This window comes from Blennius ocellaris (genome assembly GCF_963422515.1).
Source record: "Blennius ocellaris genome assembly, chromosome: 21".
Classification (NCBI taxonomy): Eukaryota; Metazoa; Chordata; class Actinopteri; order Blenniiformes; family Blenniidae; genus Blennius; species Blennius ocellaris.
In genome coordinates, this window is record NC_137670.1 from 11,467,428 (window position 1) to 11,485,130 (window position 17,703).

Below are 17,703 nucleotides of genomic sequence, written 5' to 3' on the forward strand. Positions count from 1 at the left end.
GCTGCATCGTGTGCTTTGACCCTCAGACGAGATCCTGCAGTGGAAAAGTGAAGCAGGAGTTAATGCTGGTTTAATTGAGTATGAGCCAATGTTAGGGGGGGCGTCTTTATATATCTTATCTCAATATTAAAAAGAATAATGTATAAAGGTGCATTACGTAGTTACATGGAAGAAGCAGCAGGTTGATGATAATCTTCAGGAATTTAACTGTACAAAATCAAGTCATGGCCTTTGCTCCGATCACTATTGTTAAAAGTATCTCACATAAAAATATGTATTTTTTGTTTTGTGTCAGATGAAGGCATATTATTTTCAATAGCTGCATAGCATATATTTTCAAATATGCTTGACGCATGTTTCAAAATTGTGTTGCTACTGTGAATGGTGCCCGTCTTTAAAAAAAGAAACAGACCACTTATTTATCAAAAGGCAGTTTTTTTTTAAGCCTGATTTTATCCTGTTTTCAAAGTGTCCAGAAAAGCTCTGAATCAGCTCATGTTGAACATGTAAAAAAACAACAAAAAATATGGGTTTAGATTTGATGTAATTGAAACACGTTTTTATTTACACTTTTCACATCGTCCCAACTTCTTTTTGCTTTGGGAAATGCCGCTGTATTGTACATAAAATCCATTCTTGTCATATTGCGGTGTCTTTTCGCCCACCAAGATGTCACAGCATATTCTCACTTCCTTGTTTTTTAACTAAAGCCGACGTGTTGGGTTTATTCGGTGAAAACACAAGAAGCACAGTCTGGAGTGTCACTTTTCGTCTTTTTTTTTTTTTTTTCTCCACAATCATTTTTATTAGCAGTCCCAGGAGGCAATGGAAAAGAAAATCAAAGGAAAACAAACAAAACGGGGACAGAACTGAAAATGACAGTTGGGAGACGGTGGGTGAATCAAAGTCAGTGGAGGTGGAACAGAGGGCGGCGCACACACACCGAACACAAAGTCACATTGTTACAAAAGAACCTAAGTTAGAAATAAAGACATGGTTTAATCTCATGGGTAGTGTATGTATGTGTGTGTGTGTGTGTGTGTTGGCTGATCCCTCTGTTCCTTACGAGAAATTCACTAGGACCGACCCCACATTCTCTCTCTCACACACACACACACACACACACACACACACACACACTCGCACACATAAACGCCTCACACACATATCAAAAAGCCCCATTATCTTCCATTTCAGTAGAAGCCATGATTTCTTATTTTAGGCCATTTGTGACTGAGAAACCATCCGCCAACAACACTGTTCAGGCAGGTCTCTCTCTTTAAAACTGTTATTTTCTATTAATTCTGTACAGATTATATATTTGTTTTTGGATTTTTTTTTTTACTTTTTATTTACACACCAAACAGCTTCTTGACTTTTCAGTGCAGAAGAGACAGCATGAGATCTGCAAACACGGACTGATTTATCTGCTGTGGCCATGTGCTCACGTTCCCCACAACAGACGACGAGCCACAGACGGGAACCGACGGCGGAGAGGGGCGACTCTGAAGTCAAAACGCTGTCGTCCCGTCGACTTTCCTCAGTGCTGCATAGACCAACAAGAGGCTCCTCTTGGTTAATAAATAGCTCAAAGAAGCACATCTGGCTCGCGATCGCCAGATGTTTTCTGACACCGAGGCCGACTGGAGCAAAAGCGGGATCCGACGACTTCTCAAAACCTTCCTTCTTTATCTGCTTGGGAACCAGATTTTTTATTTATTTATTTGTGTTAATTTAAAGTGCAGTTGGAGTTGTTAATCCCGGGTTCTGATGCAGATGCTCGCACCTGGGCAGCGGCTCACTAATCCGCTCACATCTGGAAACAAAACACACACACACACACACACACACGGGATGATCGGAGAAGCATGAGGGAGGGGGTACTAAGGCCATGGCTAAAGTGGATAAATGACAGAACAGCATTGTTTTGTTTTTTTTTCTTAGCTCCATTGTGTCCAGCCAGACGTCCTTCACTCTTAACGGGATTCAATCTTATATAAAAGGAAAAAAAAAGAAAAGTTTGCCATCTTGAGTTATGCACCCAGAACAGCCTTTCAGTGCTCGTTATAAGAGACGGTACAGTGACGACAGTCCGCCGCCTCCTTTGCCCTCTCGGTCTGTTGCATACATCATTTGTTCACTTGTGTATTTACATCACTCTTCCTCCTCAGTTATTTCACCCCCTGCTGTGATGGAGCGGTAGATTTGAGGCAGAGTAAAGCTTTATTAACGTGATCCTCAATCCGTCTCTTTCCCTCTCCAACACACACACACGCACAATCACTCACGCATACACACAGATGTGTCAGCTGACACACAGCAAGGAGAGTTTTACTTTGTAAGGTTTAAAAAAAAAAAAAAAAAAAGGATAAAGCGTTCTTTCTTTCACATGGAGGAGTGACACGAGGAGGAGGAAGAGGAGGAGGGGCTCATACAGGTGGAGGTGTGAGAACTGAGGTTGGGGGGGGGAGGGGGGAGGGGAGGGGCCTAGCTGAGCAGCTGGCGGATCTCCTTGTGCATGTGACACAGGAAGTCCACGTACGACGCTCCCCCGCTGGCGCTCTTGTCCTCCACCAGGAAGTGTCTGAATATGAGCTCGGCTCGGTCCTCCTGCTTCACCACCATCAGCTGGAGAGCGGAGGAGAGAGGAGGCCATCAGATCGTTCAGTAACTCTCAAGTGAGGCGACTCTTGAAAACGTGTAAACATAATTAAAGCTTTTATAAATACGACTATACTGAAATTTCAACTTGTTTTGATGGTGGTGCAGTGGGTTGCCCCGTCACCTCATATTGAAAATAACCTGACAGAAATCCAAAGTGTGTGGAGTTTGAATGTTGTGAAAACGTGTCTCCATCCGGCTGAGTATATAGAAGGTTGATGAACATTGATGCTCTATTTTGTCTCAATAAGAGGTTTTCTTCTTCCTAAGTTGTGAGCAGCTCCACCGTCGGGAGTCGAAAACCTGAATACCTTCAGCATTTAGCCTCGCTTATTGCCAGAGATCAAGCTTTAAAGACCACACACCGAGTAAAACCAAGTGTTTTTCACAATCACAACAAGTTTCCCCGATTCAAATTCTGCAAGAGGAGCAGACTTGCCTTCATGTATCGCGATCGCTGTGCTCTGAAGGAGTCGATGATCTCTCGCAGTCTTTGAGAGAAAGGGTTGTCCAGAACCGGCAGACTTGTCTGAAACATTGAGAAACAAACAGACTCAGAACATTCTTCTATTATGTGGAATTTTTTTCATTCAAATGCGGTTGAAGTGTTGATTCACGACAAATATAACAAGAGTAAATGACATTTTCTTTGTAAAGACACAAAACGGAGATGATGCCATCTCCGAGAGGAAGCAGTCAAACTCGACAACTGACAAGAAATGTCAAACGGAGCCTCTTCCTGCAGGGAAGCTCAGAATCGACGCTCGTCTGCCTCCGCTCACCAAGCTGGAGTCGATCTGGCCGAAGGTCGGCGTGCCGAAGATGTTCTGCAGCAGCTCCTGCTGGACGCTGGCGCCCACCCACAGGAAGAGGTGCAGCCCCGTCTCCAGGAGGTACACGCCTCCTTTAGACAGCCTCTCCTCCGAGTCCCTCACCGCCACCGGCAGCGAGCCGCTCTCCAGCTTCACCTGCAACGAGGGAGGGGGCGAGAAATTGTGTAAATCATCTACTGAATCATCTGATGGGGGGGAAAAGAAAAAGAAAGAAGTCGGAAGTTTATCCAAACAGACAAACACAATAACTGCGTGACTCGTCTTTGAGGCTGCGTTCACACACGTGTTCAACTTTTCGCTGTTATTTTTAGAATCCGAGTGCATAAATAAAACATGCTGGGCAGCTGCTGTGTTGTAAATTCTGTGACATAGTTTCCACAACAAAGGGTGTGCCGGGCTAAATGCAACACAATGAACGTTGACGTTGTTTTCCCAGTAACAGCTTATGAATCGTCTGCAGGCGTCAACTGCGCCAGGAATTCGTCCGCAAATGAAAGAAAAAAAAAAAAAAGAGTTGCAGTCGCCGAGTGGATTCCTCTGCTACACATGTACAGAAACGTGAGGCTGCCATCGCGGGGCTTTGCTTGCGGGCCTCACCAGCGGCAGCAGGCGGGGGTAGAAGAAGACGTGCGTGTCGGCGACGTCCATGCAGCTGATCAGCTGTCTCAGGTAGGCCCGGTCGTCCAGCGAGACGTCGGCGCCCGGCAGCAGCACGTCGCTCTTCAGCACGCAGTTCAGGTAAACCGGGAGCAGCTTCATGCACTCTGGAAGGATCAGCTGGCGGGAAACGGACGAGTGGCGTGAGCGACGAGCTGGCTTCGCAATCTTAGATACATCTATTTACATGTCTTAACACAAAATCGTTTTTGCAATTATTACAGTATCTATACTTGATCACGAAAAAAAAAAAAAATCGAAAATCAAAATGGAAATTTTTGCTCATTTTCACATCCTGCAGTTTGTTCTGATTCTGACATGCTTCCCCTTTCTGTTTAAAATCCGATTTCCCACCCCACGTTGTGCTGAATAAACACTTTAGGTTCTCCCGAAAGCGTCGGCGCGGATCTTCTCGCTTACCTGACCAGCTGACGAGGGACTCGCACAGTTCTTGCGGTAGCAGGCCAGGATCTGAGCGCACTGGTTGATCAGCGTGTCCCTCACTGCCTTGGTGGGGTTGTTCAGGAGGCCGCGGAACGCTGAAAAGAACACGCCGCAAACAGACGACAGTTATGAACTCCGCCATCACTGAAACGCTGAAGGTCTTTGAAGTCGTTATCAGTCGGGTGCTCAAATGTATCAAGCATGTTTAAATCCTGTTCAAGTCCAATCGCCGCCATTTTCCCCTCCAAATATGATCCCTCCAGAGGAAGAAGCTTCAAAGGGAATGCTTTTACTTTTGGTCTTTTAGTTCCAGTTTTTTTTTTTTTTTTTTTTCATTTCAGGCTACTTTGTGGTTTTTAACTTCAAACTAATGAGAAGTCAACTAGTGTGGCTCTGCTACCGAGGGTTTTGCAGACTCCAGGAGAAAAACTGAAGAATAAAACTGAAACGTTACGTTAAAAAAAACGACTCAAATTGGGGGACGGTGGCCTCGCATCTCAGCCAGCTCACGTTGATAAAAAAAAACAACAAAAAAAAACTCACCGTATTTAGAGAAGAAGTTGATGATTGTGTCCGTCTCACAGTTGCGGTAGAGGTCGGCCAGCTGAGAGCAGCAGTTGACGGCCATGTTGTGGACGCGGAGGCGCCGCTGGCCGCTGCAGCTCGTGTACAACACGGCACACTGCGGTGGAAACAAGCAGCGAGGACAAAGTGCTTTTCTGTTTAGTTTTCGCTTGAACTTTTCAGGTGAGTCTGTATACATTTTTGTATTTTTTTTTGCTTTTAAAGCCAATAAACATCGCGTCTTGGAGGCTGATTTCCACATGTTTGCACACCTGCATGAGCGCCCCCGTCTCTTCGCTCAGCTTGTCGTCGTGTTTGAACTCCACGGTGACGGCCTTGTCGCAGTCCAGGCCCGCCAGCTCCACGTCTGTAGTGTTACTCATGTAGAAGGAGCCGAAGAAGTCCGTCGCCCGGATTCCTGGGACACACGGAGAGCGAGGGACACACGGGGGGGGGACGTCAGCCACGTCTCTTATCGCGGGCCGGACTGTGTTTCAGAGAGGGCGAGAGCCTCACCTGTGCTGGTTCGCACCCGCATGACGGCGTCGAACCCGACCAGCTTCTGGACGTCTCGCCTGAGGTCATTAAGGAACCGCTCCTGATCCGACTGAGCCTGAGATTAAGGAAACAGACGGTGCTTTACTCGCATATAAATAGAATTGTAGGAATAATCTGCTGAAGCCACTGTGCATAAATAAGCAGTATTAATATGTGAGCTTTCGCAGATACTGTCACTTAAAAGCCTAATTAGGTCTAAATCAAGCAAAAAGATCCTCAAGAGATTATCAAGTCACTTTGATTCATGAGAACTTACATGATCTGTGCTGATCCTAACAAGCCATTGATACGATCGTTCCCACTCACCTGGAAGTAGGTGTATTTGTAGACGGAACCCCCAGTGGAGACGGGAACGACTCCTAACGTCGCAAGATCCACGTACTGGTTGGGGAAGAGGAAGAGATCCACACAGCAGCCCTGGGCGACGCAGTCTTTCGCCAGCGTGTTATAGAAACCCACTTGTGGCTGAAACAGAGACTGTGGGGAAACAAAGGGAAATGGAGTGCGTGAGAGTGGGGATACAATAGCTGAAAAACAAAAAACAGTGTCTTTCAGCTCTGACCTTTTCTTTGTCGGTGCCGATCAGCTTCTTGTCTTCCCTGTTCTTTAGCTTCCCGGGAGCCTCGGCGATGGGCAGGGAGGTGTGGAACACAAACAGCTTCCCCGCACAGTCGGCAGCCTGAAGGAAACCACCGTATGCGTTATAACCACCCACCCACGTTATTACTGAGCTACTGATTCATAGATTTCTTTACCGATTGTGCTAATTTAGTTTCATTTTAGAGGGGGGGAAAAAAATATGAATTCCACAATACATACATCAGCCATAACATTATGATCTCTATTTTCTCATGCAAGATGTCAAAAAGTGGGCTGTATTTGTGAGCAAGTGAGGATTTTCTTCTTCCTTCTGTCAGAAGGAAAAAAATGGGCACGCATGATGGCTTTTGTCTCAATTTTGATGCTAAAATACTTTTACCTTGGCCTGAAAGTAAAAAGTCATCCTGAAAAAAAAATCTATATACCCATATATATATAGTTCCAATTTCCTCAAAAGGCAAATCAAGCCACAGACAGACTTCTCAGGCCTGATCAGATATTTTCACCTTAAGAGCCTCCAGTCCTGCCTGGATGACGGGTCCAAACACCGTCTCGGTTTCTCTGGTGTCGGCGAACATCTCGGGGATCTGGTCCAGCAAACTGAGGAGCACGAGCGGAATTTCATTAAACCGGAGCTCAAAGCGCCGGATCACTGACGGAACGTGGGTGAGCGTTCCCCCGCCGGCCCCACCTCTCGATCACAAGCCGGCTCTCGCCGACGTTGACCAGGAAGCCGTCGAGCAGCGGGACGAACATGTCCGACACGTCCGACACCACCAGCATCTGCGGCTGCGCCAGGCTCGACTTGACGTTGTAGAAGTGCAAAACCTTGTTGTAGGTGACGAAACCCACCCGGACCACCGAGTCCACTTCCGGGTTCTCCCTGCGGCGAGGAGGGGAGGGAGAAGGTCAGGTCCTTTGAATGTTCTTTGTTTTAATATCAGTAAGTCCTGTTACATGATCAGTAACCAGATAATTGTAATAAATGTATCTGATCTGGTAAAACCTGTAAGTCCGGTTTACTCTCGAAGTGGCATTTCATCAACTATCTGCTGCTTCACGTGATGCTTTCTTTTAATCAGCTTCCCGATCAAGTTGCGACTACTTCACTTCTGCTTTTTTCTGAAATCCATATACTTTTATACACATTAACCCGATGTAAAAGAACTAAATATATGTGATAAACGGGTATGTAAGCATGAATACGCTAGGCCGGAGGATTAGGGAAAAATCTAGGTGCGTTAATCCGATTCCGGAGAATTAGATAACTGCTTTTTTGGCTGTTTACACAATAATCTCATCGTTCCTCTAATCTTATTCCTCTCTGTGTGTGTCGAAGCACCTTGGCAGATAATCCAGCAGGTTCTTCAGTTCCTGGCAGACGATGCTGACCATGCCGCTCTTCACGGCGTTGTAGGACACGTCAATAAGAAAGATGAAGGCTGGAGGCTGAGGAAGCTTGTTATTCTGTAAGACACCGGTGAGCACATTTTTTTAAAAACACGGGTTGTATAAAAAAAATTCAAAATACAACAAATCCACACAGACCCACAAGGATCTTTCACCTTGCAGTAGTCGACAGTGGCCATAAACTCGTAGCTGCCCAGTGAAAGCTCCGGCCGGTCGTAGCAGTCCACTCTCTTACCGGTGTGGTCCAGATGCTGGAAATAATGTGGAGGCACTGCGGGACAGGAGAGGAGGCGTCACGGTAAGACTGGTTCAAAGATCCCAATAAATATCTTCACTGCTGTCTGAAAGCAAGTTGATCATTTATCTCGCAATCGTCAAAAATAAATCATGAACGCTGTTTGTACCAAAAATCAAATCGAGAAGGAGAACAGGTCGAAATACTGAAGCGAAAACTTCACTGGGCCTTGAACACGTCTGCACAAATGATAACTCACCCTCTGTGACGCAGCTGCAGAAACTACACTGAAAGCGGCGGCCCCCCTCTATGAACTGCATGTACGGACACATGTAGGCCTTACAGCGGTTGCACCGGATTGGGCCGCCCTCGCCGTGATCCACCAAGTATGGAGGGGTCTGGAAAGAGAGTAAATGAATGGTGTAAAAAAAAAAAAATGAGGGACGCAATGAGAACTTTTCAAAATACCGACACATTCAACTGACGTCAAAGAAGCGGCGAGGAGAAAAGGTGAACACAGCTTCAGTGTATGATCTATTAAATACAATCACCAGACACTGATTGATCTGGAACGTAGAAAGCTTCCTCAGACAGGACAGTTGCAGTACTCAGATTTTCCGAGTAAAACTTAAGCTTGTTATCCGGAATAGTGCCAAGGTATTTTATAATTATCGAGAGCGTCAACGTGCAATCGACTCCACTTCAAATTTTCATTAGACCCGTCTGTCCAGGTAAAGTCTTACACCAATCTATGACATACAGTTGGAAATCGCTTATGTGGGAATAAATACTGATCCAGGAATTAATGCGTGGTTCACCTTCATTATTAAAAAAAAAACACAGCTGGTTTCCCCTAACTGCTCCTTCTAAATCCAGAATTACGCAACGAGAATCAGGCCGAATGGATGTTGGTTACACATGGCGAGAGCATGAAACAAGGTCACGCAGCCACTCCCACCTCTCAGATTTGGAGACGGATTATCCAACCGACTGTGCAGACATTCAGTTATAATACTGGGCTTTTTTTGTGGGGGGGGGGGTGTGAGTGGAAACAGGAAGCGGCGGCGAGGCTCACCTCGTCTGGCGGCAGCGTGGCGAGAGGCTTGATGACGGCGGCCAGCGGCACCTGAGACTGCTTGGCCATGTCGGCGGTGCACGGCATGTTGTAGGCCGTACAACGGACGAACCTGGGACTGGCGTTCCCTGAACACACAGCACAGCCCTGATGTCAACATGGGCTATGGACGGAGAGGGGTCAAAGATCCGTGGCGACAAAATCGTCAAAGTTTCAAGCCGCCGGGAAGTCGTTACGGTCCGAGTTGGCTTTGCAGCTTGTCCTGTTTATTTTTTTGTGTGTCTTTTGAAAACCGTGACGCCAAAAACAAGGTCGTCCTGTTGAGTCCGACCAACAAAAGTTGATATGCAGAAGCAGCCATGTCTCCTACACCGATGCATAAAGCATCACGTGTTGTTACATAACAAACACGAGCATAAATAAACCTCCTCTGGCCTAATTGGAATTTCAAATATATTCTGTCAATCTAATCACAAAGGAGTGTTTACATTTTAATCTGATGACTGTTTAACCTGATTACTTTAGGTCCATGTAATTGCAGCTACTCATCGTTTTAATTTAGCTTCTGTCTTCTGCTTGATTTATTAGCAGCTTGTTTAGCGGTTTACATAGCGGCGAGAAGGACAAACTTTAGATAATTACTGTAATAATAATTTTATTATTGAAAGGTTGTCTTTGTCAAGGATTTGATTGTTATATCTTTGCTTGTAACGAAAACTGACCTTGGTCTTTGACCTGGAAGGTGGTGGTGACCAGCGGCGGTGCCTGACCTCTGACCCCAGTGGTGAACGGCTCGGTGCTTTTAGCCTTGTCGTCCTCTATTACCTGGATCTGAAGGGAAAAAGGGGGCCAGAGAAAGGAAATGACCAATCGCTGTCATACACGCTTACACTGTCAAAAACCATCCGTGTGACACATTGACCTCGGGTCTGGTTCAAAGTGTCAAGAGGAGCATTTCACAGCCATGCAGGAGGAGACTTTCACACAACTCCCACATACACACACCTGCTATAGACACACACACCTTGAACCCCATCAACATCTGCAGAGGTAAAGACTCATGCGGAAGCTGATTTGTATCAACAACAGTTACTGACACATGAGATGTCCAAGAAAGAGGGCGGCATGCCTTCAATGAAAAGGTGAGTCAGAACGACACAGACCGGCATGCAGGACACAGAGGAGGATTACAGAGAAGCTGTCTCAACTTTTCTAATATAACCTAGTCTGTTTGTACAATGCAAAGATGAGGCAGGGATTATGAGATTGAGTGTCCCGATTGGTGAACGGTGAGTGGCTGTATTCTGAGAAGAAAAATCCAGAAGACGTGTTCAGAAGAATTCATTTGTTGTATTTAGCCAAGAGTGACAATAAATATGCCATTCTCTTCAAAACAGCCGCACACATTTGTAAAATTTGCTCTGATTCCTATAACGATTCTAGATTTAATGGGACGTTAAAAGGCATAAAAGTCACAAGCTTTCCAATAGCTATGTTTCACAGCAAATAGAAATGTGTCACGTGAAGTCTAATATTTCCTCAAGTACACCGTTTTCTTTTGTTTTGGGCTTCAATTCAAGATAAGATCAAATGTTCAAATGAAGATAGCATGATACCAATCCAAGATTTCTACACTATGAGGATTATAGTAATTTGATATTTACAAAAGTTAACATTCAAAGAGGAATGAAACTGCGAGCCGATTGCATTTTATTGGCCATTAAAGATATCTCAAAAGTTCCATGACTCAACAACAAAGCTTGTTATTGGTAGTGGAAGCTGCAGTGGTTTGACACTGTGACTGTCGCTGACTGGAAGCGGTTAGCAGAAAAAGCACCAGAGTCGGAGGCAGGGGATTAGTGGGGGGGTCGGGCAGTGAGGGCAGTGAGGAGGAGGAAGCACGCACACAGGAAACTTACTGGGCTGGGGATAGCGTCTGGATCTATTCTATGTCTTGATTTCTGCACAGCCGGCATGTCAGACGCTTGCTTTACATTCAAACGTTTGTCCAGCAATTTGTGCAAAAACAGGACAAGATAAAACATGGATAGAGTGAAAAGATTTTAAAAAAATTAAATAAAGTAATATAAAAAAAAAGTGTGAGAGAAGAAAAATGAGTGGCAGGCACCGTCGATGTTATTTAGACAGAAACGGGACAGTAGTGTCGATTACAGGTTAGTAATATTGCAGACTCTACAGCGTTCAAGTGCAAGTACATTTAAACTGGAAAATATTGTTGCTCATCATAAAGTGAAAATATTAGACTTCAGAAGCACTAAAGCTGGACAAATCACTATGATCTCAAGTAATTAACGTGCTCTATATAGACTTCATTTGAATTGGGTCTTTACGTTCCACTTAAATGTCACACCTTGATTAAAGTTATTTGAAATCTGCATTGTTATTTCTAAACAGCGTCAAGAAAACGTCAAACAAACAAAATACAGCAAAGTGCAGGGGAAAAAGCAGCTGTAGTAGTGACCGACAATTCAAGTTGTAGTCATGTAAACGTGACAAGTATGGCCATTTTGCTATAGAAATGTAATTTTGATACGATTGCTGTTCGGGGGGCACTTTATACCACATAGTCCTGATTAATCAAATAAGACATCCATGTATTAAAGATTAGGCTTGATTAATCTCTTCATCTCACAGCTTTATGTAAAATCAAGAGGGGAAACGGAGACATGTGCTCACCGGACTCGGAATGGAGTCAGGGTCCAGTCTTTTCTGTGCGGGGGGAGCTGGAGCTGGAGCGGGGGCTCCATAGTTTGGTTGCCCGGGATACGGGCCTGGGTAGCCAGGCTGAGGGCCTCTGACCTGCCCGAACGCACCTGCAGTGGAGACGACACCGCTGAGCAATGCAGGGGAAAATGGAGCGGGAGTATTTTGAGCTGCCACGAGCTGTATCCTCACCGTTCTGCTGCGGAGGGTATCCTGCTTGCATGCCAGGCTGAGGGAGAGGCTGCTGCGGCTGCTGCGGCTGCTGCGGGGGGCCCGGGGGGCCCTGCGGCCCTGGAGGCAGGTGGTTGCTCTGAGCCATGGATGTTGGAGGCATCTGAGCTCGGGGAGGAGGGGGCCCTGAGTAGTAGGGGGAGGGCTGGGATGGCGGCGGCTGCTGCTGCTGCTGGGGCGGCATTGGGCCGGGGTACTGGCAAGCCGGGGCCGAGGCGGGAGGAGGACCGGGAGGGGGGAACGATCCCGGCTGAGAGGAAGGGGGCGGGGCCCGAGGTGGGAAGGAGCCTTGGGCAGAAGGCGGAAGTGGGCCAGAGGTAAAAGCAGACTGACCGGCAGGTGGAGGGGGAGCCGAAGAGAACGGGGGCTGTGGCGGAGGGAAGGACTGCTGTGGCTGGGCCGCCGGGGGAGCCGGACCTTGACTGGAGGGAGGCATCGGACCCGAGTAGGAAGAGGGAGGTAAGGGTTGTTGGGAAGAAGGAGGAGGCGGCGGCAGAGAAGAGGTGAACTGCTGTTGAGAGGTAGGGGGGAGGGGGGAGTTGAATGGCTGTTGAGAAGGAGGCGGTGGGCCTCCGTAGTATTGCTGAGGAGCTGCAGGGCCACTCGGCGGCGGCGGCTGGGTCGGGGCAGAGGACACCGGGGGAGGCGCTTGAGTGTAGGAGGCCGGCGCCGCCGCCGAATAGGCGGTACTGACAGGAGGCTGGGAGCTGTGAGGCGGAGCTGCATGGAGAGCAAAATGGACATGGCGACACTCCGTCAGTGTCAAAAGTCTCGATTCGTCAAAATGACATTGTTGTTGGTTTATCGTCATCATGGGTGAAGAATCCATCGATATTTACCATATCCTGGCCCTGCAGGTGTGGGGGGTCCGGAGGCGATCTGCATCCCCGTCATCTGGTTGGTAACCTGCTGCATTGTGGGTGGAGGCCCGTAGTGCTGTGGATAGGTGGGCTGCTGCCCCGACATGTTCACAGCTCCCGGGTTGTATGGCTGAGACACTGCAGGCCTGCAAACACAAAGACCAATCATCTGATCAGGGTGGATTGAGTTCTTAGTGACATAACAGATTGAAGGGGGGCATCAAGTCTGAGCTCGGCCGCCAGATTGGGCCTTATAAGTGTTTGGGTTCCCTCTGGGTAATCCCACTGCCTTTTAGTTTCCGTCCCTTCACAGCATGATATGGGTCTGCTCTAGAATTTGATTCAAACCGAGTTATCCGGTCCTCCAGCCTGAATTTGTCCTGAAAACTATTTAATGGCCCAACCTGACCTTTCAGGTACTTTCTCAGCATACGAGTCAGACATTGGCTTCATACAGGGAAAGTGTGAAGATTAAAGGCGCAATCATAATCTCAACACAAAGTTCAGAAAGTTTTTTCACCACTGAATATTTGTAAAAAAAAACAAAAAACAGCTCAACACATCCGCATTGTAAATATTTTGAAGGACAAGATACTTTTTGGACACATATCTGAGTGTGAAAGTCACTTAACATAGCAGCAACTATGGCTATTAAAAGTAAAAACCCAGACATGCGGTCGTTCAAATACAACATTTAACCACACGTGTAATAACAAGTACAAACGGTGCGATTGACTCAATGAGTTCATCTGCATAACAGGCTCGCTCACTTCCTCAGAGCCACCCGAGGTAATAGCAGCCCTCTTCACAATGTTTAAACTAATCTCAGCTTGTTAACACTCCTGAAACGCTCACTGGAATAATTGGAGAGGTCCCGCATAATTCACCGTTGACCACTTTAAAATCTCACTGGATTCCAGCTAAAAGATCTGGATCAAATAATAAAGAGCTCAAATGACCGACACCAAGACACACATGCTGGACATACACAAACTAAAACAAGTGGAAAAAATAATGGAGCTTGAGAATGAAATACTGAAATGGGTACAAATTCCCAAAACTTTATCATAAAAGTGGCTGTAGATTTTTTTTTTTTTTTTTAAGAATCTTGTTACTTCACCTATCTTTATTATTGTTTTCAAGGTCAAGCATAGAAACCCTTCACAAGCAACACATCTGTTTGCTAGTGTAGACGTGTAGAAGGTATTTACTGAATACGGTCACTCGGTGTATAAAGAGTTAAAAAAAAAAGACTGACCAGAGGGTTTGCAATTTAGTTTTGTTGTAAAAATCAGTGTGTTCACTCACACTCAAATGGGTTCCTGCAGGTTTTTGAAATTCAGAGGAGTTTATGTCCCAAAATGCTCGTCTTTGTGGACATTTCCAGTGTTTTCAGGTAGATTATGCCACAAGGCAAACAAAAAAACGGAGCGTAGTTACCTGGGTGGTGCTTGTGTCAAAGGAGGGGGGCCATTCTGCACGTCGCCTTGACTTTGACTGTACTGGTTATACTGTTGAGGCGCTGAGATGGGGGGCGGTCCAGAGGTGGGAGGACCCCTGGCGGGACCTGGAACACAAGAACAAATGCTTTACTGTACATGACGGCAAAAAAGGGGGACATTTAAAAAAAAAAAAATCCTAAATCCGTTCAGGGCTCAGAACTGATGCGATGAGACCGGAGCAGCGAGCTAAAGATGGCTGAAGGCCTCCACGGTGGCCAAACACATTTTTAGAAGTATCCGATTACATTCCCAGATTTTGCCAGAGGGTCTGCGAGGCTCATGGGTCGGAATAAACTATCAGGATGTCAGCGATCGGTCGGTGCACGTAAGAGCGAGTGTCAAACAGCAGACTACAAACAACAGCATGTAAAAATGCAGCGTAATATAAAAAAAAAAAGTGGATGATTATATTTGGAGCATATGTGGGAAAGAAAAAAGAAGATAAATAGGCTCCTCTACTCCAGATCATTGATCATACAAGGACGTGGCAGCAGAGAAGAAGGCCTGCAGGTACGGGGAGGATTTGATGATTGCAGAGCACGTGGAGTGTGAAATGAGCAGAGAACAGAGGCGAGGCCGTTACCCAAGTCAAGAGGAGAGGAGAGGTCAGAGACTGGGTTGGGTGCCACAGCTTTAGAGGGAAAGCTTGTGAAAGGAGAATAACCTGAAATACAAGAAAAGAGGGGAAACGGGCAAACACACAGATGTAGAGAGGTGCACAAAGCCAAGTGAAGGAATGAGAAGGCGTTTTTGAGATTTAGATTAGTATGCCACACTTTCCCACGCACACACACACACATGATCACCCTCATGGCTGGGAGCAGGTCGGGTTAACGTTATCGTGTAAATGCTTGAAGAGCATCTTATCTGCCCCTGCTGGAGGTTTCTTTCTGAAGCACACGGATTCAGAAAGCAGCTCCTTACCTTGAGGTGGAGCACCAGGTTGATAGGCTGAGGCGGGGCCATTGTAGGGCGCGTAGGGTGCTGGGTATCCTCCATCCAGTGGAGCGTAGCCGGGCTGGACGTAGCCAGGCTGCGGCTGGCCGTACGGGGACGCCATTGGAGTGTGCTGGTTTACATTCATCTTCAGTTCATCCCTAAATCTGGATGAAATCACAACACAGTGGCAACATTGTTGCGATATCACGTTTTAAAACTAAAACCGTTGAATTTATTTTTAAAGAAAGAATATGAGTGTCGGGACATCTGCAGTGAGGAGAATAAAGTTTATGGCTGTTGTGCTAGTTTTGGAATACTTGGAACAACCCTCCCACCCGAGCCTGAAGGAAGAAGAACCTGTTCAGATGGCGGGGCACGACAAAACTGAAGCAATACACAGCTATTAAATGATCTAAAAAAATTAAATAAAATACAAATAAAAGCTTGTCAGGTTCATATTATTATTTGAACTGTGAGCCCAAACACAACACACTTATAGATCCTAATTCAGCAGACAGTCTGCACGGCTCCTGAATCTATATGCTCACACAGCCAGGCACCTGTTATATGGCGTTATTTCCTGGTGCAGCGACAACACCTTTATTGATTTTAAATGTTTAACTTGGTCACACCCTCTAATTGCTCACAAGCCCCTGATATTTTTTCCTGAAATAATATCTCACAAACGTCACCGCAAACTTAACCTTAGGTCAAAGTCTTTAATGCAAAACAAATCTGATTCACAGGCTTCCATTCTGGCATTACCATGTCATGTGTGAGTTTGCGATTAAGTAGTTAAACTGACCCAAGAGGGATCCCCGGGTCTAAAACTTAAGAGAGCATTACCACAACAGCAACACATGACCACACAGGGACAAAGTGGGGCGCTGGATGAAAGAATGAAAGACAGGAAAACATGCAATAAATAAAGAATTGCTGAATGGATATCCATTAACAAAGGTTGTTTAGTGACCAGAAATGGATATTTAAACAATAAAGTACGTATTCAAATCTCGCAATCGCCAAGGGAAAACGAAGACAGTAATAAAAACAACAACCACAAAATAACCAAAAACAAAAACGTGAAACAGCCACAACAGCGCTGAAGCTGATCACAAGGACACATGTCAACCAGGGATACTGTCAATAGACTCTTTAGGGGGAAATGGTGTCATCAGGCCTGGAAAGAGTGAAGAGTGACTGTTTACAGATCCCACAACAATGACAGGAGCCCACGTTAAAAGTTGAGCCTGACAAGTTCACGACCACTCCTGTAATATCACATGTCGGCTTCAACATGATGTCATTTAATCACTGGGGTCTCTGGAGGACGGGTCTCACCTATATGACAGGGTGATGAGTATCACCTAACGGACAAACATCGGGCTAAACGAGCGGGGCTTTGAATAATTCAGCAGCGCAGGTGAAGCGACGAGAAACACAATCGCCGGAGCCGGAGCAGCTATTTAGTGTGTCGGGGCCTAGCAAGTGACCCACATCTGCTCCCGGGCCGAGCCGCACAAACTGGGCACTGTTTTAGGACGAAAGTGTGTAAAAGTGAAGGAGAAACACTGCGTCGAAGGACGTGAGACAGGTGCGAGTGTGAGGGGAGTCTGAAGCGGCGACGGGAATGGACAAGAAAGGAGAGTGCCGCATAGGAGTTAGCCTGCTCGGTGGCTAACGTTAGCACAATAACATGTCAACTAAAGCAAAGCTACTGCTGTGGTCGAGGTGTAGGTGACTGTGGGAGGGTGAACCAGCAACACGAGGACGTGGATTGGAAGGGTCATTGGCGTGTGATTGAGACGGGGCTACCAGCGGGACAGCTGGGGTCACGATGACAGCGGCAGTGGAGAATCAGCTGGGACAGACCGCCACAGCCGGATGCTAACGCCGCTAGCCGCTCCGTTAGCATCCGCTAGCGTTAGCGCGGCTAGCTGGACCGTCGGGTCCCGGGGAAGAGCCGGATCCTCCAAAGACCCGGACCTCCGGGGGGACAGTTTACCTCAGGAGCGAGCTGAAGAGTAAGGCTGTCCGTGGGCTGCGGCAAACGGTGAAACCGGGCGGCGGACAAGCTGGGGAGCCGACGTCGTCCCGGGGTGTAGCTCGGTAATCCTCCTGGTTTCACAAACGGACATGAGCGGAACTGCTGCAGCGCTGTGCCACGTCCACATCCGGACACCGCCGACACACTTCCTCCGCTCAGTCGGACAACTCAGGACTGGGGACACGGGGACACGGGACCGAGAACCGGGGATCGGGAACTCCCCGGAGAACCGAGAACTAGGGAAAAAAAGAAAAACAGTACAAGCGTTTCGATCAAAACTTCCAATAACACACCAATGAACTGGAAAAAATACATCTCAACAAACTAAATAATATACTGGAACAGCAATTCTAATTAATGGCA

General features: G+C 46.7%; 1 protein-coding gene across 2 annotated transcripts; it reads right to left on the reverse strand.

The window, feature by feature from the left end:
• Positions 1-554: 554 nt before the first annotated feature.
• On the reverse strand, positions 555-17,426 carry sec24c (SEC24 homolog C, COPII coat complex component). 2 transcript variants are annotated; one of them, XM_080517378.1, is made up of 25 exons: positions 17,299-17,426; positions 15,279-15,457; positions 14,938-15,018; positions 14,293-14,419; positions 12,832-12,998; positions 11,954-12,712; positions 11,735-11,871; positions 10,957-11,025; positions 9,760-9,868; positions 9,038-9,165; positions 8,222-8,360; positions 7,883-7,998; positions 7,660-7,784; positions 7,009-7,200; positions 6,824-6,917; positions 6,280-6,396; positions 6,024-6,194; positions 5,676-5,772; positions 5,432-5,577; positions 5,139-5,277; positions 4,572-4,690; positions 4,092-4,271; positions 3,444-3,629; positions 3,101-3,190; positions 555-2,628 (listed from the first exon to the last, which is right to left on the reverse strand). In XM_080517378.1, the coding sequence occupies exons 2-25, from the start codon at positions 15,436-15,438 to the stop codon at positions 2,488-2,490; spliced, it is 3,789 nt and encodes a 1,262-aa protein (XP_080373504.1). In that variant the 5' UTR covers positions 15,439-15,457; positions 17,299-17,426; the 3' UTR covers positions 555-2,487. The 2 variants fall into 2 exon arrangements, with proteins under 2 accessions (XP_080373504.1, XP_080373505.1); XM_080517379.1 differs by lacking the exon at positions 10,957-11,025.
• Between the last annotated feature and the right edge of the window lie 277 nt (positions 17,427-17,703).

Coding starts and splice junctions, on each gene's coding strand:
- sec24c (XM_080517378.1), bottom strand. CDS start 15,438: ATGAATGTAAACCAGCACACTCCAATGGCGTCCCCGTACGGCCAGCCG. Junction 15,019..15,278: donor ACCTGGTGCTCCACCTCAAG/GTAAGGAGCTGC, acceptor CTTGTATTTCAG/GTTATTCTCCTTTCACAAGC. Junction 5,773..6,023: donor ACAAATACACCTACTTCCAG/GTGAGTGGGAAC, acceptor CCTTAATCTCAG/GCTCAGTCGGATCAGGAGCG.